The sequence below is a fragment of the Salarias fasciatus genome, chromosome 16 (genome assembly GCF_902148845.1).
Source record: "Salarias fasciatus chromosome 16, fSalaFa1.1, whole genome shotgun sequence".
Taxonomy (NCBI): Eukaryota; Metazoa; Chordata; class Actinopteri; order Blenniiformes; family Blenniidae; genus Salarias; species Salarias fasciatus.
The window spans coordinates 5,032,239-5,056,127 of NC_043760.1; the positions used below are offsets into that span (position 1 = coordinate 5,032,239).

Sequence of the window (23,889 nt, forward strand, 5' to 3'; positions counted from 1 at the left end):
AGTGAACAAAACTTGTAAAAATAAGTTCACTGGACTCACAACTCCTTTCACTTGGATGTCCTTTGGGTATAAGGAAGTATCCCAGTATCAAAGAAACATTTTAAGGACAGAAGATTGACTGACCTAACTGGAATGCAGTACCTCTGAGCTCCTGCAGAGGACCTGTATGAGTGGTGCTGAACTATTCCACAAACTGCTGTTCCTGGTTTTAAGAGTCAAGTATGAAGCCATTTTTACAGCAACGTCTTCCCCTCACATCAGATTTTACCTAGCTTCACGTTATTATTATTTTTCTGTTTTTAAACGTAGTTTCACATTAGCGTATCGGATTTTTGTTGTTGTTGTTTTACCTAGCTTCACATTAGCGTGGCAGACATCGCTTCCTTCAGCATTCGTTATCTCACAGGTGTATTTTCCCACTGCATCCTCGCGGTCACTGTTGAGGACCTCTAGGGTGCAGGTGTCGTGGGTTGTCTTCACATTGTACTTGTAGGATGCCCAGATGAGCTTCCCGTCCTTCTTCCAGGTCACGTACGCTCTCTGGCTACCGGTATACGTGCATGTGAGGCTCAGGGGTTCACCGAGCCTGAAAAGCGTGTCCTGCAGCTTTCTGACGAATCGAACTGGCTCTGAGAGGAGTGAAGGATCAGTTAGTAGCATGTAGCATGTTTACAATGTTAACAAGCAGGCAGTGGATGGTATGCATCATGTTGTTAGAGCTACTAAACCTGCTGAGAGCAGGCTTAGTAGAAGGTGGGTGTGCTGCCATGTTAGAACTTTACCTAAACTGACTCGAGCTTGGCACACATCACTTCCTGCTTTGTTGGAAATTTCGCACGAGTACGAGCCGGCTGCCTCGGGCCGGTCACTGTTGAGGACCTCCAGGATGCAGGTGGACTCGCTGGTCTTCACGTTGTACTTGTAGGAGGCCCAGATGGGCTTCCCGTCCTTCCGCCAGGAGACGTACACACGCTGGCTGCCGCTGTATGTGCACGCAAGCTTCAACGGCTCGCCGACCATGAAGGTAGTGTCCTCAAGCCGCTTGATAAAGCACACAGGCTCTGAGAGAAGCAAAGCTGTGTTAGACAGGAGCTCATGCATCACAGTTCACCGTTAGCTTAGCCATTAGCAATGAAGGGCAGCTGCTATCAGAAAAACCGAGGGGGAGTTCACGAAAATAGTCCGGGTACTTCCAAAAGTGTCACTTTAGAAAATAAATAGCTGGAATAACATCTGAAAGTTTTATTTTCAATATCATTGAAAATAAAACTATCAAATTTGAAATGTTGCAGAGAAACCTGAAGTTACAAATCCTACAGCACTACTCGACTCGACTCGGCTCAGTCTTGATTGGTTTCCATTCTGACACAGCTCCACCTTGGTGTGGGTGGAGCCATCATGTTGAGGCAACCCGAAGCTCCGGCGTCATTTGTTCTGTGACATGCTGCTGGCTGCCCTTTCGAGCTCCGCTGCATCCGCTGATGAGCCACCAGAAGAAATGTCTATAGCTTTTCGTTGCTCCATGGAGTTGATTACCGTTCATCCATCTCTGATCGTTCTTGTTGTGATTGCATTTCAAAAATGGCAGGTTGACTCTTCTGAACGAGTCACTCTCCTGACTCATCTAGTGATGCTGAGTCCCGGCCAATCGGTGGCCAGCCATCTGCCGATGTCATAGTTTCAGCTCCACTCAGCTCGCTTGGAACCGCAGCCGAGTATGTACGAGAAAAGTAGCTGTTATCAGGTAACAACTCGTAATGGAAAAGCAAGAAAACTGAGTCAAGTCGAATTATGCCGAGCCGAGTATAGGCATCATTGGAGAACATGCCCTGTCCGGTTCTGTAATACCCCTTCGTACCAGTAGACGGGACTGTAAGTCTCTCAACAGAACAAGGCTGAGAACAACTGAAACTGTGAGAAACTGAGTCAGTGCTGCCACCTACGGCACACATCTGGTATCAAATGTTTTAGCTCAACTTCACTCTTTTCCTATTTTTCACCCTCCTAAATCAATGAATAAACTACATTTAGAAAAAAAGTTGTGTTTTAACAACCATCAACCCTTACCTGTTTAGTAATCGAATACAGACCATCAAAGTAAGACAATAGACTGCATGTCTCGAATATAAACTCTATCTCATTTCAAAAGTGTTTCATTGATGCAAGTATCAGAGACACTTGGAGGATGTGACATCCAACGAAGAAACGGTAAGTGGAAGATTTGCTTCCGCGCCAGAAACCTAAAATACCCTCGGAATTCAAGTTTCTATTCGAAGTAGAATACGTGCACAAAACAAGACAAAAAAGGGCTTCACCTGTCACCGTCACTTGGCAGCTGGTGGAGGCTGAGCCCATGCGGTTCTCAGCCCTGCAGGTGTACTCGCCATAATCGAGCTTGGTGCTATTGATCACTTTCAAAGAGGCCACACCGTTCACGAAATCCATGGAGCACGTGTTGGACTTTCGCAGCTTCCCGCCAGCTTTAAACCAAGAAACGGAGATGTCGGGTGTTCCTGCGATACGGCATTCGAGGGTGATGGATTCACCCACAACCACAGCCAGCGGCAGCATCTTGTCAACAAAGTATGGGCGCTCTGAGGTGACAGATGGTGATGAGGGTTTAGTACAGACCACAGATGAGTTAATGAATGAATGAGTGAAGGCAATGGGATGAACTAAACAACAGCACACGCTTGCCATGGCTTTACCTAGAATGGAAACTTGAGCTTCACATCGGTCACTTCCAACTCCGTTGTCTACCTCGCAAGAGTATCTACCAGCCGCCTCCAGCCGGTCAGAGTTAAGAACCTCCAGGATGCAGGAGGTGTCGGTGGAAATCACGTTGTACTGATACGAGCCCCAGATGGGTTTTCCGTCCTTCTTCCAGCTCACGTTGACCTGTGGTGTACCGGCAAACGTGACCTCCAGCCTCAACGGCTTGTCCTTCTCAGTGGAAATGTCCCTCAGCTTCTTCACGAAGCGGACGGGCTCTGAGGGAAGCAACCCCATCATGATGAGTGAGACAGAGTTACAGTCAGAGGAGTAGAAATGGTTTAAGAACAGAGATGCTAACAAACCTTTAACAAACAGATAAACTGGGCAGCTCTCTTTGCCGGCCTCGTTGATGGCCTGGCACGTGTACTCTCCTGCATGCGACGTGTCCACTCGGTGAAGCACCAGAGTGGCCACGTCGTTCTTCAGAGAGATCTCGCAGCCGCGGCCGTGCAGCATCTCCTTCACCCCCCTGAACCACTTCACCTTCAAGGGCATGCTGCCTTGCACTCTAGCCACGAAAGACACATTGTTGCCAGGCAGGGTTTCTTTGTTCTCGGGTGGTTCGAGGAAAGAAGGAGGCTCTGGGTTCAGATGATAAATAAAAAGCTTGTGAGATGGTTGTCATGAGAGTTAAGACCTGATTCTGGTGAAGGAACCCTGAATGTTACTAACCTGTCACATTCATGGTAGCACTTGTCTCACTAGCGCCGGCGTCATTGGTTGCTTTGCATGTGTATTTGCCAGCGTCAGACATGCTGATGCTGAGAACTTTGAGTTTGCAGCTGTTATCGGTGCAGCTAATGTCGTAGTTCGGGCCGCTCTTGATCTCTTCACCATTGTGGAGCCAGGAAGTGGTCAAAGGAGGAGAACCGGTGACCTTACACTCCATCTCGCCGGGTTTACCCACAACCAGGTGGGTGTCCCGCAGCTTCCTGATGAAGCTCGGAGGAATCAACTTATCTATTGTCAGAAAATAACACAGTAAAATTTGTGAACAGGCTGCTGATGCACAACTCTTCTGAAAGACAGCAGCTACACTGTTATCACCAACCTGAAACAGAGAGTCTAGTGCTGCTGGAGGCTGTGCCTATGGGGTTTGTGACCTCCACCTTGTAATCTCCAGCATCTCCTTTGTCAGCAGAGCGAATCTTCAGGGTTGCAACCTTTTTGGAGAAGACTGTTTGATACTTGGCACCCACAGAAATGGCCTTATTGTCCTTGAACCACTTAATTTTCAGCTCTGGTGAACCAGAAACGGTAACTTCCAGAGACACATTATCTCCAGACTTCACATTCAAGGACTCGGGACTATCCACGATGGCAGCCGGTTCTAAAAATCATGAGAAGAAAACACTGAGCTAACCAAATCCTTACACGGTAACAGAGGGAGTTTGGTAGGTCTACAAACCTAGGACGGTCACTTGGGAGACAGACTCCACCACACCGGAGTCGTTCCTCAGTTGGCAAGTGTATTTCCCGGCCGTGGCCAAGTCAGCTTTGGGAACTATAAGAGTGACCACGTTGTTCTCAAAGGTGATTTTTCTGTTGTCACCTTCTCTCAGGATGTGGTCTTTGTCCTGGACCCAGGACACTGTCAGAGGCTCGGAGCCCTTCACAGTGGCCGTGAGCACCAGCTGCTGATTGACTTGCACTGACTGGTCAACCAGTTTCTTGACGAACGCCGGTTGTTCTGATGGAAAGATGACAGGTGAGGAGAAGCCGTGGCAGGTGGACTGAGCTGTGGGGAAACACCCTACTGACTGCGTACTAACCTTTCAGAGTGATGTTGGTGCGGCAGGACTCACTTCCCACATTATTCGACACTCGGCACTCGTAGAGGCCGATGTCATCCTGCTCTAGTTTCATAATATGAAGAGCGGCAGAGGTTCCCTCAGAGACAATCTTATGCCTTCTACTCTCCTTAAGAGGCCTCCTGTCTTTGTACCAGCTGACCTGGAAAGGTGGGGTGCCGTATATCTCACAATGCAGGCTGGCGTCTTTTCCTTTGATGCCCTCCACTGGGCTGGGAGTTTTAATAAAGGAAGGTGATTCTGGAAAATAGACCAAGACACGTTAAGAGATGCACAAGCAGAACTTCAGGACGGATCCGACTGGTGCCATGCTGTGGTTCAGTCCATGCTCAGGTCATCAATCCAGATGTCGACCAAAGACAAAGACATCACTGAGAAAAAAACACGTTATTAAAAGAAAGACAAGTTAGAAGAAATGCTTGGTTATTGAATCAAGAGATTAAAAGAGCCAACACACGGACACCTTTCAATACCACCAGTTTTTCGTGCTGATGTTTAGGCTACTTCTTACCAGTACGAGAACCAAATTATTTTCACAGCTAATCTATCTTTCAATTTTCAATACGGATTCTTGATCCTTTCATTTTGATCAAAAGAACAAAATTTATTTTGAGTCTTTGTTCTTTAGGTGTGGTATCAAAACAGAAATCAGGAGTCATTTATTTAGATTTTAAATTATATAATTTGTAATAATAATCTGTGACTGAAATCCATCAAAAGTGAGAAAAACATTCATAAAAAAGACTCATGCCAGGACTGACAAAAAAGTTTTTAGGCTTCATGCTGAAAGTTTTAAACAAAAAAAGAACATTCATAAAAGTTTTAGACAGATATCATGCTAAAGGGGTACGAGGGGGAATATCCACAAAACCACGAAGTGTCACCAGGTTTTCTGTTCGGTGTCTGACCTTGAACTGTGAGCACGGTGCTGCAGCTGGCAGAGCCGGCGTCATTGAACGCCTCACACGTGAAGGTGCCGTTATCCTCGAACCTGGCACTGTTCAGCTGCAGGTACGCGGTGGAGTCGACAAACATTGTTTTATAGTTGTCGCTGTCGGTTATCTTTTGGTCATTTTTGTACCAGCACATTTTCAGGGATTGAGCGCTGGTGGCCTTGCATTCGAAGCGGTGTCCTTCACACTGCTTCACAAAGGTAGTGGGAGGCAGTTTGACGACAAACTGAGGAGGCTCTGCAAAGTCACAGAAAGACCATGTTAGCACAAAGAAACCTGGATGGGAGAGGAGGAAGAGACAGGTTGGAGAAACTCCTGAAGAAAGAAGACAGGGTCAGATGGCAAAGCAAAGAGGAGCTGTGAAAAAGAAGCCAGCAGCCATGAGGGTGGACAGAAAAAAGAAAAGAAGTCCAACCTTTCACCAACAACTCTGCCGCACTTTTCACTGCACCGGCTTCATTGCTAACTTGGCAGGAGTAAGAGCCGCTGTGCAGAGGCCCGACAGAGTGCAGTTCCACAGACGAGGAGTTTTTCTCCAGTCTGACGGTGCACTGTGGCCCCGTGATTAGCTCCACCTCATCCTTGAACCATTTCACCGTAAAGGGTGGTGTCCCTTCAAAGACGCTCTTGAGGAGCACGTCAGACTTTGGGATGACAGCCTGAGACTCGGGCTCGACTGTGAACCTGGGAGGCACTAAAACCCACACAGAGACAATATTTAGAAACATGAGGCAGTGCAGAAAGGCTGAACATTTCACAGGCTTAGAGCTGACCTTTGGCAGTGAGGACGCCGCTGCACACACAGCTGCCGGCTGAATTGGAAACTTTACAGGAGTACTCTCCCGTGTCTGAACTCTGGCTCAGTTTGAACTCCAGAGACATGGTATTGTCAGCATGCAGCAGTTTGTACTTGGAGCTGCTGCTGATATTTTCTTTCCCTTTGCTCCATTGAACTGACAGTGGCTGAGAGCCGGCAGCTTTGCACTCCAGAGTCACCAGTGAGCCCATGAGAGCTTGAATGTCTGTCAGTTTCCTAATGAAGGTGGGAGGGATGACCTCCTCTGTGTGAAGCAACATCAGAAGATGGTTAGAGTCAAAGAAACAAGCACTTCAGCAGCTTTGTGGATTAGTTTTCGGACAGCTGGTTTTACAGACCTAAAACCACCAGTGTGACTTTACAACTGCACGTCCCCACCGCGTTCCTCGCTTCAAACAGGTACTCGCCGCCGTCCTGCAGCTCAGAGGCTGCTATGTTCAGACTGCTCAGCTGGTTCTCATACTGCAGATGATGCTTCCTGCTCGATTCGAGCTCTTTACCATCTTTGACCCATCTCACATTGATCTGAGGAGTACCGGCTACTTTGCATTCAAGACTAACCGGATCTCCACGGGTCACTTTGACCAGCTCTGGTTTCTGTTTTATGGTTGGTGGTTCTACAATGCCAAGAAGAAGAGGTGAGTAGTGTCACAATTGCAGTTGTGGTTAGACCGGCCGGCGACATTGAACCGAGGGACTGGTGTACCTTGTACGATCAGGGTGGCAACACATTTGTCCTGCCCAGCTTCATTCACAGCCTGGCAGGTGTATCTCCCACCATGAGTGGCCTCACAGGCAGGGATCCTCAGAAATGCCTGGTTGTTCTCAAATGTCCTCTGTATCTTTGGATCCTCTGAGATCCAGTTCTCATCTTTTTGCCACTGCACCGAGAGAGGTGGTGAACCGTCCACAAGGCAGCTAAACACAGCAACGTCTCCCACAACAGTGGAGACATTTTCGATTTTCTTGACAAATATCGGAGGAACTGACAGAAAGAAAAGATTTTGATGACTTAGAGAAGTTACAAGAGTGGTATGTCCTGTGTTTTCATGTCAGAGTACACCAACCTTTAAGAGATAATGAGGCAAAACTTTCACAACTCCCAACCTCATTGGTGACCACACATCGATAAGCCCCAACATCCTCCTCTCTACAGTCCTGGACCTTAAGGCCCACCTTCTCGCCATCAACAATAAGGAACTTTTGGCTGGACTTGATTGGCTTTTGATCTTTAAACCACGTGACACTAAAAGGAGCACTTCCTGCCAGTTTGCAGTCAAATGCCACGGTTGAACCTTTAACAACTTGTAGAGATGACAGTTCCTCGATGAAAGAAGGTATTTCTGTAATAACAAAGATGGTAAAGTCAACTGTGGAGCCGCACTGTTGCCTTTTCACCTCTGAGCTGTGGATACATAGAAGTAGACCAACCTTTCACGTCAAGACCGAATGTGCAGCTCTCCACACCGGCCTCGTTGGAGATCTCACAGAAGTATTTTCCACCATCACTTTCATCAACTTCATAGATCTCCAACGTGGCCACAGAATCTGAAAATGTCGTCTTGTGCCTGAAAGTTTGCTGTATTTCAGCTCCATCTCTGAACCAACGTACTGAGATCGGTGAAGTACCGGCAACTTTACACTCAAACATCTTGCTGTCCCCAACTCGCACTAATGAAACATCCTCTGGTTTTTCTATGAAATACGGAGGTTCTGCAAAAGATGAATAGAAAAGTTACAAAAGCTTTTCCATCACAGCAAAAATACCGATCAAGATGAGAAGTGAATCTTAACCTTTGACAAAGAGAGCTGCCTGGCAGGACGTGGTGCCCACGTCGTTCTGGATTTCGCAGACATAGTCTCCAGTGTCTGACGTTTTAGCAAAGAACAGCTGAAGTGAGCTGGAGCTGCTATTTTTGACCACAGAACAATTGGCACTGGATAAGATCTCTTTCTGGTTTTTGAACCATTTGATGGTCAGCGGTGGCGTGCCAGACATTTGGACACTAAATGTCACCTTCGATCCGGGCAAAACCTCTGCGGATTGGGGTTTTTGGACAATATACGGTGGCTCTGTGGGTGAACCAAAAGGTCTGTTACAACACGACTGATGCACCTTCAACTAGTGGTTCCCGAACCTTTTTTGCCCAGTGGAAACTCCCAGACTGTGGACCCCATGATTCCTGATTCATCAAAACATTCCAAAGAAACTGTACCCAACTCTCATCAACTTCAAAAAGCTGGAGCCTATTGGGTAGTTTTCAAGTCGGTTCAGAAACTTTAGAAGTATTTTATTGTACGTGTCTTTGACAATACTAACTGCAATCATGTCCCCTGAGATTCTCCTGGACTCCAGTTTGGGAACCACTGTCTTAATATGTGTTAAAGTATAAACCGAGAGATTTTCAAACCTTTAACAATCAGAATTGCGGAACACTGGGTCGATCCTGCCTCGTTTTTAGCAACACATTTGTATCTGCCGCCGTCTTTACTGTCCAGACCGCTGATTTCCAGAAAAGCCACACTTTCAAAGAAGGCAGCTTTGTGTTTTTCATCCATCTGGATTTCTGTCTCATCTTTGAACCACTGGATGGTCATGGGCAGGGAGCCAGAGAGCAGGCACTCCAGGTGTGCAAACGATCCTTTGATACCTTCAGTCTCCTTCAGCTTTCTGGTAAAAGCTGGTTTAATAATCTGGTCTGTGATACAGTTTAAAAGCAGTGTTAATATGGTGCCTAAAACAAAATAACATCCAAAATGACATTTGACTCTTGGATCAACTGACCTAAAACTGTGACTGACGCTTCACATGCACTACTGCCGGCAACATTGGACACCTCGCAGGTGTATTCGCCAGCGTCGCTACTCTCTGTGCGGAGGACCTGTAGCACCGAGGTGTTGTCTCTGCTCTGGATCTTAAACCTCAGGCCTGACTTCAGCTCTTTTCCTTCCTTCATCCATTTCACTTTGAGCGGTTTGGTGCCTGAGAAGCGGCACTCCAGCCGGGCTGGATCGCCCTGTGTCACACTGACGGACTTTGCCTGCTCGGTAATGTTTGCAGGTTCTGGGATGACAAAATAAAAAATAATGACTGAAACCGCTTTGGCCTGCTGTGTTAGAGGTAACAGACGAAGCTCAAACAGGAAGCAGAAGCAGTTAGGAGAAATCAAAGCGCCACGGCGGGCTTACAAACCTGTCACTACCAGACCAGCGGCACAGCGCTGAGTCCCGGCTTTGTTCTGAGCCTCACACATAAATTTGCCACCGTGTGACACCAGAGCGTTTCTCAGGGTCAACGTGGCAATTCGTTCATCACATGACATCTGAAAGTGCTCATCGTCTGTGAGCTTTTGATCGTCTTTCATCCAGGAGAAGGTCATGGGCAGAGATCCAGACAATACACACTTCATAGTGATTTCAGAGCCCACCATGCAGGACATTTCCTCTAGTTTCTGAATAAACGAAGGCGGTTCTATTGGGAGAAGACCACAAATCAGACTGCAACATGAACAAACACATCTGCAGCTGGATCATCTGCTCTGTTCGCAGGCAAACAGATGAGTCCAGACATTTCATATATGAACATGTTGAACTGTGGTAAAACTGGTGAGCATGCATCCACCTTTACTGACAGCACTCGGGCTGTCCTTTCACTGACCTTTCAGGGAAATTTGGCAAGAACAAGATGCCTCGCCGACCTCGTTGGTGACTGTGCACCGGTATGTCCCGGCATCAGTGCTCTCACAGTCTGAGACCTGCAGGCTCACTGTCTCATTTTCAACACTCATCTTATGTCTCTTGTCATTTCTCAGCGGCTTTTCATTGAGGAAACAACTCATTTCAAAGGGAGCAGAACCAGAAACGGTTCCTTCCAAGAAAATGTCCGCTCCCTTCACAATCTCAGAGGATTCAAAAGACCTCACAAACACTGGAGGCTCTACAGAAAGAAACGGTACAGGTTACATTACAAAGCCTGAAGAGGAAAGTTCAGTTTTGATGAGTAAAGTTGAGACAATTTACACATTAACATCCAAGAAACATCAAGTTCTCAAGAGCCCAAAGCCACACCAGAGAACATTCACACAATTAAATATGACAAATCTTCCCAAACTGAGTTTACATTTCCAATTTCATTCTTAAAATCTGTGAATTAATTTTGTTTTTTGGTCAAAAAACATGTTTGTGGTTCACTCAATGCATTGTATATATACTATGACACAATGATAATGGGCTGTTTCAAATTACTTTAACACTTCATGACAACCGTGAGTCTACCGTTGGATTAACTTTGGAACACCTTTGAACTACATTCTGATTAATTTCACAGGTTTAAGGTTACTTTCCAATCTAAACAATTTCAATGACGTTTGAAGGACTTTCGGGATTAAACCTGAAGCCCAAGCTGTGAGCTGTGTGGCCCAGACATTTGAGTCGATGTCTCCAGACAGAGCAAGACAAAAGGAGCTAAAGTCACCACAGACGTTTTGCTGGCAGACTGAACGAACCTTTGATTGACACAGAGGTGCTGCTCTGGTCTTTGCCGGCCTCGCTCGATGCCACACACACATATTCTCCACTGTCGTCTACAGAGCAGTTGTCTACTTCCAGAGTGGCTATCGAGCCGTCGAAGGTCATGGTGTGCCTGGCGTCGGAAACAACTTCTGAGCCGTTTTTGAACCACGTGATGCTAATCACGGGTGTGCCCTGCACTTTGCAGGACAGCCTGAGAGGCAGTCCCGTTTTCAGCAGCTGTGAAGGCTCAAGTTTCATTGTAAATGTTGGTGCTTCTGTAAATTAACAGGAACAATTACAGTAGAAACAGGAAGTACAAAAAGGAAACACTGCAGCACTTCAGTGAAATGAAGAATGAAAGCAGCACCTTTAACGAAGAGGACCACAGTGCAGTCCACTTTTCCCGCGTCGTTGGATACTTGGCAAGTATACTTAGCAGAGTCGCTGGGTTTGACAGAGTGAAGCTCCAGAGAGCTGGAGGAGGCGTCTTTCTTTATGAAACATTTACCCCCAGTGAAAATCTCTTTGTCCTCTCTGAACCATTTAATGATCATTGGAGCCGATCCCACAAACGCTGATCTAATGACCACGTTGGATCCTGGTGAAACATCCTGGGACTCTGGTTTCATCGTGAAGGATGGAGGTTCTGGAGTCATTTAGGAAGAGATACAGCAGAAACGTTGAGATCCTATTAAAAGCAAGTGTCTGGAATGTTAATTTTGAGCAGGTTCAGCTCCTCTGACCTTTAACGGACAAGGTGCCACTGCTTTCTTTCTGTCCGGCGTCATTAGAAGCGCGGCACATATATACTCCACCATCGCTCTGATCCAGGCCTGTTATGGTGACAGAGGCTCGACTCTCACTGAAATCAATCTTGTATCTGTTGTCACTGCGGATTTCTTTGTTGTCTTTGTACCACGAGACAACAATCGGCTGTGACCCAGTGAGTCTGCATTCCAACGTAACATCACTACCGATGCTGGCATCCACCTTCTTTAGAGATTTGGTAAATGATGGAGGAACAGCTCGATCTGTGTGGGAAAACATGTCAAGGAATTAAGAAACTGTGGAGGATTGGGTTGTATATGGGTCAGGGATGACGTGTTCCTGGCGAGAACTAACCTATCACGGTAACTGAGCAGGTGCACTGGTCTTTGCCGACTTTATTCGACAGCTCCATGGTGTACTCGGAAGTGTCGCCTTTGTCTGCCGACAGAATCTTTAAGGCAGCAATATTTTCCTTAATTGTCATCTTATATTTACGCCCGCTGATCATCTCTTTTCCGTCTTTGAACCATTTTACTTTCAGTTCGGGGCTTCCAGAGATGGCACACTCCAGTGTGGCCGCCTCGCCGGCTGTCACGCTGATGGATGCCGCTTTCTCTGTGATCCTGGCAGGTTCTAAAATACAATACCAGACTCAAGAAGGTGCTACATGTGACCTGTGGCTCAGATTTATGAGAAGGGGGAATGTGCTCTGACCTTGAATGGATAAGACGGCTTCACATTTCTGCTGCCCCGCCTCATTTTCAGCGACACATGTGTACTTGCCGCCATGTTTTAGCTCGATAGAGGAGAACGAGATGCTGGCCACATTATTCTCAAACGTCATCTTGATGTTGGAATCATCGTCTCTGAGCAGCTCAGAATCTTTCATCCACTTCACAATGATTGGAGCTGAGCCCTTCAGAGTTCCCTGCAGCTTCACTGCGTTGCCCAAAACTGCTGTTGTACTCTCAATCCTCTTAGAGAACATTGGTGGTTCTGAAATAACAGTGGTCATACAGGAAATGGCAACCAAATGATTAACAATTATCACATGGAGACTGCTTTCTACCGGTGTTATTTTATATCACTAACCTTTCTGTTTGAGGCCAGACTTGGAAGTTACTGAACCGACCTCATTTGAAACTGTACACTCGTATTCACCAGCGTCTGCGCTCTCAAAGGATTGGATCTCCAGAGAGGCCAGTGCTCCCTGCGACACTATTCGGTGCTTCTTATCTCCGGTCAGACGTTTCTTATTCTTTTTCCAAGAGACTTCAAGAGGAGCCGAGCCCGTAATCTCACACTCCAAGACGGCGACCGAGCCTCGCACTGCCTCCAGGGACAGTAACTCCCTCTTGAAAGACGGGGGTTCTACAGGGGAACACACAGCTCAGTGAGACTGAAAACCTGTTTCCATCCCAAGCAGGGACCAGAGAAGCTGCAACACTGTGTTAAATGTGAAGAAAACCAGACAAGTGAAGGAAAGCCTGTTTTTAAGAGGAAACTATCCAGAAACACCAGACGAATATGAGTATGTTTCAAACTATCTGATAGCAGGAGGTTCCAGAGAAGTTGGGACATCGCAACTAAAAAGTGGGCTGAGCTGAAAATGACTTCTTCACAATGAAACAACAAAACACTCTGTACACAAGACAGGAGACTGGCAACAGAAAGAAACCACAGCAGGGGCTCAGCTACACTGCTGAAATCTGTCACCAGAGAAGAAGAGTTGAACCTGCTGCTGTCAGACAGCATTGACATCTGATCTGAGGTCTGTGGATAGTCTCCATGTTTTGTTCACAGTTGACATAGCGTTCCAGCTTTTCTGGAGCAGGACAGACTGGGCGGACCTTTCACTGTGACTTTGGTGCTGCAGATCTCACTTCCGGAGTCATTGACAGCCTCACAGGTGTAGTTCCCACTGTCACTCAGCATGACATCCTGGACCTCTAACGTGGAAACGCCGTCCTTCATGGTGACGGTGCTGCGACCGCCGGCACTCAGTGGGCTGTCGTTGAAGAACCAGCTGCAGTGGAGTTCAGGGGATCCAGTGACGGCGCACTGCAGCCGTGCGCTGCTGCCCTGCTTCCACACTGTGGAGGCCTCCAGCTTCTTAACAAAGACTGGTGGCTCTGGGGAGGCGAGCGGTTAAAGGAGGCACGATGAAGCCAGAAGGTCAATAAAAACAAGCCAGCAGTGAAAGAGGAGAAGTTGGAGACATTAAGAAGCAGCTTCTGCTGCACAGGAACCATCCGAACACCACAGAACACAGAGCTTCACTCTCAGGACCAACATCTACTCTCGGCTCTGTCGTGTCCATCACAGTCAAGCAGACAGCTCTTACCTTGAACTTTCACCGAGGTGGAACAGGATGCACTCCCGGCCTCGTTGGTCACCGTGCACACATAATCACCACAGTCCTTCAGGGTGGTCTTTGGGATATCAAGAGTGACTGCCTTCACCTCAAAAGACAGCTTACAGTCCGGAGACTGGTGCACTCTCCTGCCGTCTCTGGTCCAGGCAACGGTGACTCCAATGTCCTCGTCCACCTGACACTCCAGGTGCAGGGGACCTCCCACCACAGCCGCCACCGGGCCCAGTGGCTTTACGAAACGCGGCTTATCAACCACACGCAGCTCTGCGCCACACTCGGCCGTCCCAACACTGTTGGACGCCTTGCACACATATCGGCCCCTGTCAGTTGTCTCCAGACTCCTTATCTCAAGAGTGTGCTTATTCTTTTCACAAGAGGTGTGGTAGCGTGTGGGCATGATGGGCAGAGGCTGCTCATCTTTGAACCAGACCACAGTGAGGGGAGCAGACCCTGATATCACACCGAATATCACGGCCCTCTTCCCCACAAAGCCAGTGTGAGGTTCAGGTTTAGTTACAAACACAGGGGGGGACCTCTCTGGAGGGTTGGAGAAGGAGAGAGTGTCAGTGTGAGGCTATACCAGCCGGTGGGGGCAGCACCTGGCTGGATTCACTGCTCGGACACGACCAGCGGTCAAAGAGAGGGAGATTCATGAGGCTCTTACCTGTCACGCTGAGGTAGGCCGAACATTCATCGGCGCCGTGTTGATTGGACGCCCGGCAGGAGTACTCTGCGCTGTCCTCCCTCGCGGGGCTGAGCAGCTCCAGAGAGGAGGTCCTGAAGCGGCTGATGATGCGGTACTTATCGCCGTCTTTGATTGGCTGTCCATCTCTGAACCACTTGAAGCTCACATTAGGAGCATCCTCCGTTTCACACTCGAACTTGGCCACGTGGCCGATGGTGACCTCCATGGGCGCGATGCGGTGAATGAACACCGGCTTCACTGCAAAGACAGTAGAGGGAGCCAGTGAGTGGGCGAGTGGAGGGGTGGGGGGTTGGGGGTGGGGGTGGTGACGGGATGGTGAAAAGTGGTCACGCAGCCAGAGAGCCTGTGGTGAGGAGGAGGAGGGAGGAGGAGGAAGAGGATGAGAAGGAGGAAGCATGCAAAGAACTGGGATGAATTACTGATGAAGGTTTGTGCAGATGTGGAGTCAGATGCGGCTCTTTGGAAGGAAACAGGAAGTGAAGATGTCACTGCTTCAAGATAAAACGTCAAACCCATACATCCAGGTTGGACAAAATAATAAACTTCTATTTATAAATAATATCAACACTATTAATGTCAAAAAAGAGGAAAAAAAATCTAAATCCATAGTTTATTTCCTATGAAGGATTTTTTTTTCTGTCGAGAGCAAATTTTGCAAAATAAATATTTCTTAATTTTTTTAAGGTTTTGTATGTCAGAATGTATTCATTTAATGAAACTGTGCTGAACATGGATTTCAAATGAAGCTACTTGTCGTTTATTAGCACTAGTTCAAGCACATTATACATTATCACTCTTATTAAAGTGACATTAGTCAGTTTTTCAGTCACTCTGTGGAGCTTTCGGTTCCTGATTTCTGGGTTTGAAGTTTTCAGGTTCTGAGTTTAAGCAGCATGTGGAGTTAGTTGATGATGATTTTGAAGAATTGTTCATCATCAAACCTCGTGGAACCACTGTGAGCCTTGAGGATGTGGTGATCTTGCCGGCTTCATTTTCAGCCTCACAGACATACTGTCCTTGATGCCGCTCCTTCACCACTCTGTGGATAACTAGCGTGTACGTGTCGCGGTCTTTGGAACACTTGAACTCTTTGTCAGATTTCAGGAGCTGCCCATTGAAGAACCAGTTGACTCTACTCACAAACTTTATGGTAGCAGTGAAAACTGCTTTACCGTTTTCCTCAGCACAAACATCCTCCAGTGGACTGGTAAAAACAGGGTAGTCCACCAGACTGTCAGAGGACTCGCTGATCATGATGGCCTCAGAAAGATACTCCTCCCGGGTTTCTCTGTGGACGAAGACGTCCACGTATTGTTCCACTGAGGTCTGACCTGCGACCACCATGGTAGTCACCTCAGCAGCAGCTTTCTGCTGGGACTTGACGGTGGTCCGACTCTGCTGTCGGGCCTCATGGATCTCTGTCTGACTCTGGAATGCGGCGCTCTGGAATGGAGCCTCGGCTTCAGTCCTGACGACCGCAGACTGAGACGCCACCGCAGGAAACCCGGCGGTGCTCTCTGTCACCATCACAGAGTCTACGACTGAGGACAGCACCTCTCTGGAGGGCACTGAACGGACCTGCACCCTCTGTGGGGTGTCGATCGGTACCGTCCCGGGACGCTCAGAAGTCAGACTCTGCTGCTCCTGGGAAACCATAGCGTGTAGTGCCACCTGCAGCTCGGCCCGGAGGTCTGCCTTCTGAGGGTATTCACCTTCGAAGGACAGCGTAATTTCCAGAGGAGCTCCAGGGGACGTGATCAGGTATGTACATGTGGCCATTCTGGGCTCCCTCTGGACTTTCACCTCCTGAATCTGCACTGACTGCAATAGACTGACAACGTCGGCCAGGAGAACCGGCCGGTCGCTGGCCACAGCTGACAGCAGGGCATCTCTGAGTTGAGTTCGGACATTCACGACAGATGGTTTGGGGATGTTAATGACAAAGTGGAGCTCTTTGGGCAGAGTCTGAGCATCCTGAGACTCATGAACCGACACCATTTCCTGAGGCTGATTCCTAATGTTCGCTGTTGAGCTCACAGATTTATGGATTTCACTTGACTGCTCCCCCAGGATCACCTGCTTTTCCTCTAGCAGCACTGACTGCCGGATGGACTGTCCCTCCTGGATTTGGATTGCAAAGTCCTGCTCAGCAGCTGTTAAGACAGTGCAGCTTTCAGTAGCAACAGCCTTCTCTTCTATGAAAATGGGCTTTTTCGGGATCTTGGGCTCCATTTTCACGTCAGTTTCAAATTTCTGTACATTTTCCAAACTGGTGGTGTGACCCTCTTCCAGAGTCTGAGTGTCTGTGACATTCACGGACTCCATGAGGTTCCAGAAGTCTTCCTTTTGCACCAGAGCTCGTTGCCTCTTGATGTCAGCTTCTAACAGGGTTTCCTTTGGCAGTTGCAGGGGCTGGGAGGACATGCTGAGGATGCTGAGAGGTCTGGCCTCAGTGCGAAGCTGTGGCTTCACACCCTCTACTGACACATCAAGATCTTTGTGATAATCTGCCATGACAGTTCTTCTTTCCTCTGAGGTTGCTGCATGCCTCCTAGCTTTCTCCTGCTTCTGTGCTGCCACCTGATGGTCTGGCTTGGCAACGATGAGTACATCCTCCTTTGGTAGAACCGGCAGAGACTGGACAGACTGCAGGTATTTTGTTGGTAGTGGCTCTTTCACTGGCTGAATGGAGGAGGTGTCGGTCTTGGCGGTGAACTGGTTGGTCGCCTCACAGACCAATGACCTCTGCTCTTCTTGAGTCACCACATGGAGCAGGGTGGGACTCTTCCGAGCATCAGCTCGCTCCACGATGGGCTTCTCGCTGCTAAACTGACCCTCGGACTGTAAGATGTCCTGATCACTGATGACTTGTAGGCTAAGGAGTCGCTCTCCTTCACGCTGAGGCTGCAGACTTACCGAGGTGGCGATGCTCGGCACCTGCCCCACCTGATCGGCCTGCAGATCAAACATCTCCTCAGTGGTCACAACAGATTTAAATACCCTGTCTTTACATGCAGTGGCCCGGTCCTGCTTTGGTTCTTGGATGTCAAACCTCTGCTCTTTAGATAAAACTATCTGGCTCTCATTCACTGGTGCTATTGTGGGTTTGGGCTGCTCTTTTTCAAGCAGGGGCTGAGTGGCTGTGTCTGGAGCCGGCAGAGGCTGCGAGTGTCCCTCTGTGAGGAGCAGCTGCCCTGCTGACTGAGCTGAGTACAAAATCTTTACACCCTCTGTGACTTTGAAGCTCCTCTCCTCCTCTGGTCTGTGCACATCACCTGAAATCTCATCCTGGATCGACAAAGCCGACTCCACCAGGTGACCACTGACCAGCTGCTGTGGCTTGCTGGAGAGGAGCCTTTGCTCGGGGATTCGGTCCGTCAAGGCCTCGGCTCTCACGGTGGAGAGCGGCAGGACCTCCTCAGATGTGGCAGACATCAGCTTAGCCTGCTGCTCCTTGGTAAACTCGAGCTCGATGACCTCCGGGCTAAGGATTCGCTCAGAGTGCTGCTCAGTGATCTTTTGTTTCTCATGGACAGATGATAAGAAGGCGGCCATGTGAAGCTGTTTGGCAGGCACAGCCGAAACGCGAGCAGGATGGCAGGGCGCCACAGAGACCCTCTCCTGGATCTCGTGTGACTGCAGTACTGCCGCCTGCTGGGTGAGGAGCTCTCGCTGCATGGTGGCAGCTGAGATATTGAGCTCACCGAGGATTTCCACCTCTTCACTGGGGATGATCTGCCGGTCCTGGGTGCTTATGGTATAAATCATCTGATCAGACCGAGTGCGCTCCTGGTACAGTCTGGACTCACTCGTTTGCTCAGTCATGGAGATCTTCAGACTTTTAGTTTTCTGGACTATCTCCTCCTGAGGCTCCTCTGTCAGCACCAGCAGCTCTGCTGTACACGAAGCCTCTCCATACTGGTTGGAGGCCTTACAAGTGTACACACCACCGTGCTCCTGTTTGATGCTCTTAATGTTGATGTAGCCTGACCCGTCTGGGTTGTTCACAATGATGCAGAACCCGCTGGGCTGAACGTGGAGGCTACCTCTGAGCCACTGAACCTGGGGGAGGGGATCTCCGGTCACTTCGTACCTGAAGAAGACCTGACCGCCCTCCCGCAGCTGAACAGACTCGATAGTTTTGATAAACTCAGGAGATTTCCCGAACACCTCCCGTTTGGACTCCACCTGCACATGCAGGTAAGAGGAGCTCGTGCACTGGCCAAACCGGTTGCTGACCGTACAGGAGTACTCTCCCTCGGACTCCCGGTGAACCCGGTTAATGATCAGACTGTACTCATCTCGCTCCTGAGTGAACGTGTACAGTGACGAGGATGTGACAGTCTGCCCGTTGTGGGTCCACTGAATCGCGGGCTTGGGGAAGCCAGACACCCGCACCGTAAAGGTAGCAGGTTCTCCAACAGTCGCTACAACTGGAGAAAGTTGGCTGAGGAAAAGCGGTTTTTCTTTTTTCTTCCCCAAAGAGCTGGAGAGGCGTTTGGATTCTGTCTCGAGTTCAAGTGTTCTGCTTTTTTGTGGCAACTTTAGGCTGGTGGAGAACGACTCCCGGCTTTCTTCTGTCATCATGATGGTTGAGCTAGAGAAGGCTGAGTGAAGGACAGTTTAACGTCAGACCAACAACAACAACAAGCACAGACCAAGCTGAAAACTGGGAAAACGTCCAGTTAGACCTACAAGAAAAATATGCCAGGTGAAAACACATGAACAAAAACTAGCAGTAAATCATGACAAATCAATTGAAAAGAACAAATGCTAAAACTCTGAATAAACATTCTTGTACAGAGATCAGAGGAAGATTCCTAAATATATCTTTAGAATAAATAATGTCACAGAACCACCCTAAACTACTGATGAAATGCAAGAATTAACACATAAAGTGCAAACTGAAGGTGTAAAAGATGAGAGAGTGAGAAAAATGCAAAATAATGGTGATATTTACCTGTCATGTCCCGCCGAGACTCAGCGTCCGGACCTCCTGCAGGGACTGTGAACACACAAACATCCACATGTTAGAGAGCAGGAGCAGCAGGAGCAGCAGGAGGAAGAGACCAAGACAGACCAAGAGGCCGTGAACACTGGTGCACCGTGTCGTCACTCTGAATGGCTGCGTGAGCTTAAGTGTGCAGCACATCTGGAAAGAGGAGGAGGTGGAGGTGGAGGAGGTGGAGGAAGAGGAAGAGGAGGAGGAGGAGGAGCAGCGAGGGTAGCAGCAGAAGGAGGAGGAGGAGGAACAGTAGGAGGAGCAGTAGTCGGAGGAGCAGGAAGAGGAGCAGCAGGAGGAGCAGGAGTGTCATGCAGATGCCAACCTTTGTGGACTGAGCTGCACTCAGTCTCCACAGAGCTCCTGGAGCCCTGCAGGTGGAGACCCCCCTGTGTGCTGCACAGGGGGCCATCGCGCTTCACGGAGGAACACAGCGAGTCCTCCACACTCAACGGCTCACACAGCCATATGACAAACGGGGCGGAGAGCCCCCTCGTAACGCAAAGCAGCGAGCCCCGGCCCTGCGGCGCGGTTCGCAGCCGGATCAGGAAGTCCGGGCCGCAGCTGTGGCTGCGCTCCACGTCGGGGAAACACAGCGTGCTCAGCAGGCGGCGCTGCGTCTCGTTCTGCAGCCCCGACCTTTCCTTGGTGTCCAGTTTGCGGCGGGGGTCGGCGGGGGACGTGGCACGGCCCGCCCCGTCCGCCCTGCGGTCTGCGCGCACAGACGGGGAGGGGGCGGGGCTTTCTGCTGTGACATGAGCTTCTTGAGCTGGGTGAGGATAGAGTTAGGGACAGTTAGTTTCAGACTGTCACAGGAGGAGGGGCCTCAGGCCGCAGGAAGACCGGAGCCCCACCGAGGCCCTGCCTGCCTTCATCAGCCAACAACCGTCTGACTGCCCACCAACACCAACACTGGACCAAAGCACTCCCACAAAGAATCGCTCCTGTTTGAAAGGATGCAAATGTCCAGTCATCACTTCCTGTCTCACAAGGGGACCTTTTCCGATTTCCTGTTAAAATGCTCAGGACTAATTTGGCTTATTTGAGTATTTTTCTTTTAAATCATTCATCTTTTCAGTGTGTACAACTTCTGTAGCAGTGTGCTGTCCTCCATGTTTGTAGTCCTGTAGCAGTGCGTTATTGTCCAAGTCTGTGGTTCTTCAGGTTTGTACTATCCTCCATGTTTGTAGTCCTTCATACATGTGTCTTTAGACGAGCTTGCATTTTCTATGATCTGATTTTGTGCTGTCATAAAATAGGAGTTAAAGGTCAAGATGGCTGACAGCTGCTCTGACAGTAGGGATCGCCTGTGATTGGTAAGTGTGGTTTGTGGGCGGGGCCTCTGTGTTTTGGCTTCACTGCAGCCCGTCGGGGGCGCAGTCATAAATCTTTCTGCGGCGCTGTGGCTGAACACGAAAGGTTAGTCGAATGGTGGATGAGGTTAATGAGGTGGGAGGAGCTTAACCAGCTGGTTATTGGAGTCCAGATTACAGGTTACCGCCTGCTGGGAGGGGTGGGGGTGGGATGAACCTGATGAGAGACAGACTCGTAAAGTAAGAGAGAATCACCACCTTCCACGGTGAGCCGGGCGGAGGAGCTGCTGCGCCCGTGGCGGTTTGTGGCGGTGCAGCTGTAGGTGCCCTGGTCGGCTGCAACCACACTTTGGATGAGCAGGGACAACACGCCCCCGCTGCGGGAGCGCCTCACCCGCTCCGAGTCCACCACGCTGCGGCCGTCATGCTCCCACGCCACGCCGGTTAGTGGCGGTCCGCCAAACGAGCAGTTGAACGCGGCCGCCTCGCCACTCCTCACTCGGATATCGCTCATCTCCATCAGCAGCTGGGGGGCCACGCCCAGACTTGAACCGCCATCCATCTCAACGTGCAGCGAGGAGCTCTCGGAGAGCGTGTGGGTAAAGTGGAGCGTGTGCGAGCTGAAGCTCTGCGTGAAAGCCTCCGCTCTCTGAGCTGTTTGAGTCGCCGCCCCAGCGCCCGACGCGCTAGCTAAGGCTTTTTCATCTGGCAGTAAGAAAGAGTAGAGGAGAGAGGTGAGGCGGGGCGGTCCGCTTCCTGAGCTGCTGCTCTGCAGCGCCCCTCGCAGGCCAGCTGTGGCCGGGCAGAAGAGGAAGCTCCCTGAAGGAGCTCGTCATTACCGTAGTCAGAGAGCAACCCTCTGAGAAACCGTCGCACAAGCACCACATATTCACTGAAACTCGGCCAGACACCCGCCGCCTGGTTAACCTGTAATCTACACTGTGATTAAAAAACAGCTAAAAGACGGTGAACGACTGGCAGCTACAGCCACCAAACAAAAGCCCTAAATTTAAAGTAAAATATCTTAATTAAAATGAAGTGCACATTCATTCCATTCACAGACACTGTCATTAAGAGTTCTGAATTGGAATAAGATCAATTTACAGATTTACCCTAATCTACTACAATTAATTACCTTTAATATGGGTGACCGTGTGTATTCTTTGGGCCAGACATGTTGTATGATCATACCTGGGAGGAATTTGAATAATTTCTTACAACTCCTGGATTTCATAAACGTTCTTATACAGATCAGTATGATTCTATGAACGTGTAATACAACTAATATAATACAACTATCACCCACACTTGAATTCTACTCAGTAACTTAATGTGATTGATGTTTACTTGAAAACATCACAAACATAAATGTTTTTTTCTGTAATGTTTCCTTCACAAAATGAAAATTATTAAAATATTTGAAAAAAAAGTGAATTTCCATAAAATATCTAAATTTACAGTATTTTAAAAGTTTTTGTAAAATTTTGAGTTATTAATCATAAAACTTAAATTTTTTTACAATGTAACATGTTCTGTCAAATTCTGTCAATAACATGGCATTTAACACTAAATGTCATTTAATTGTGGAGACATTTTCAGTTTCACCTGACGATTGTCATCTGCAGAAACATTCAGAGCAAACGATTCACTGTGCTCAAGAGAACAACAGAAACCTGTCAAATCGCACAGATTTTGATATCAGATAAAAAAAAAATTTAAGAGATGCTGAAAAAAGAAAGATGGTGAAGAAAAAAGAGGCTTCACTCAGGTTGGCGTGTGTTTGACACAGCTTCTTCTTCTTCCTCTGTGGTCTGGCTGCAGCTTGTCTCCGTGTGGAGTTTCTGATCTGATCTCAGTTTCTGAAATGTTTCTCAGAGATCGTTTCAGCTCTCAGCGAGCATCTGAGAAGCCTTTGTGTGACTCCACCACACTTTCCTCCTGCAGCTTCATCAGTCTGCTCTGCAAAAACTGCCCGAGCGACGCCTGAAGGCATCACGAGCCCCTCTTGTCAGCAGAGGCCTGTGGGAACGCGGCGTTTTAATCTGCACACCACACAGACAAACGCTGGACTCACCGTCAATGTGCAAAGAAGCCGAACATGTGACCATTCCTGCCAGGTTGGAGGCCACACAGGAGTACTCTCCTGCATGTCCCGGCAGGACTCTGGAAATGTCCAGTTGGAAGGTGTCTCCGTACTGAGACATCCTGAAGATGTCAGACTGCCTGACCTCTCTGTCGTTACAGAACCAGGAAACCTGCACATCTGGACACAAAACATTGACAAATGACCAAGGATGAACAGGATCCTTGAAAACAGTCCAACCAGCTGCAGTCCTTACCTTCCCCAGAGACGGTGCACTGAAACTGAGCAGCGCTTCCCTCTGAGGCCAGGACGTCTCTGAGTGGTGACGTGAGGACTGGAGCCGACACCCGAGACACTTCCACTACTTCAGGAACTGCAACACCGAAAGGAAACCCCGTCAGAACCCCGGAACCCTCAAAACATCCAAACAAATGAGAAACAAGGCCACTGCCAGCCAATCAGGAAACTTTCAGCACCACATAGCACCACGATACGGAGGAAATGATTCTAGAACCTTCATCCACTCAAATGGATGATCATTCATACTGTCAAAGACATCTGGACACAGAGTTCGGCCAACAAAGGCTTCAAGGACCAATCATGCTGGAACACTGGGAATACTGGGAACACTCAGGACACTGGAAAAACTGGGAATACTGGGAATACTGGAAAACTGGGATTAGTTGGAACACTAGAAACACTCAGAACACTGAAGGAACTGAGAATACTGAGGATTCTGGGATCACTGGGAAAACCTGGAAGCAGCTTCAACATG

General features: G+C 48.7%; 1 protein-coding gene across 1 annotated transcript in view; it reads right to left on the reverse strand.

Moving 5' to 3' along the window:
• Positions 1 to 23,889, reverse strand: part of LOC115403321 (titin-like) — a 164,738-nt gene that overhangs the window by 121,316 nt on the left and 19,533 nt on the right. The window contains 35 exon segments of the mRNA XM_030112182.1: positions 351 to 544; positions 839 to 1,061; positions 2,316 to 2,594; positions 2,709 to 2,990; positions 3,078 to 3,356; positions 3,448 to 3,735; positions 3,827 to 4,105; positions 4,184 to 4,465; positions 4,548 to 4,826; positions 5,495 to 5,776; positions 5,955 to 6,233; positions 6,313 to 6,600; positions 6,695 to 6,973; positions 7,063 to 7,341; positions 7,424 to 7,699; positions 7,788 to 8,069; positions 8,151 to 8,429; positions 9,142 to 9,420; positions 9,550 to 9,828; positions 10,015 to 10,293; positions 10,862 to 11,143; positions 11,236 to 11,514; positions 11,612 to 11,899; positions 11,991 to 12,269; positions 12,351 to 12,632; positions 12,729 to 13,007; positions 13,487 to 13,768; positions 13,981 to 14,547; positions 14,675 to 14,953; positions 15,658 to 19,323; positions 19,677 to 19,721; positions 20,044 to 20,430; positions 21,290 to 21,736; positions 23,082 to 23,294; positions 23,371 to 23,487. Of these exon segments, the coding sequence (XP_029968042.1) occupies positions 351 to 544; positions 839 to 1,061; positions 2,316 to 2,594; positions 2,709 to 2,990; positions 3,078 to 3,356; positions 3,448 to 3,735; positions 3,827 to 4,105; positions 4,184 to 4,465; positions 4,548 to 4,826; positions 5,495 to 5,776; positions 5,955 to 6,233; positions 6,313 to 6,600; positions 6,695 to 6,973; positions 7,063 to 7,341; positions 7,424 to 7,699; positions 7,788 to 8,069; positions 8,151 to 8,429; positions 9,142 to 9,420; positions 9,550 to 9,828; positions 10,015 to 10,293; positions 10,862 to 11,143; positions 11,236 to 11,514; positions 11,612 to 11,899; positions 11,991 to 12,269; positions 12,351 to 12,632; positions 12,729 to 13,007; positions 13,487 to 13,768; positions 13,981 to 14,547; positions 14,675 to 14,953; positions 15,658 to 19,323; positions 19,677 to 19,721; positions 20,044 to 20,430; positions 21,290 to 21,736; positions 23,082 to 23,294; positions 23,371 to 23,487 (13,158 nt within the window).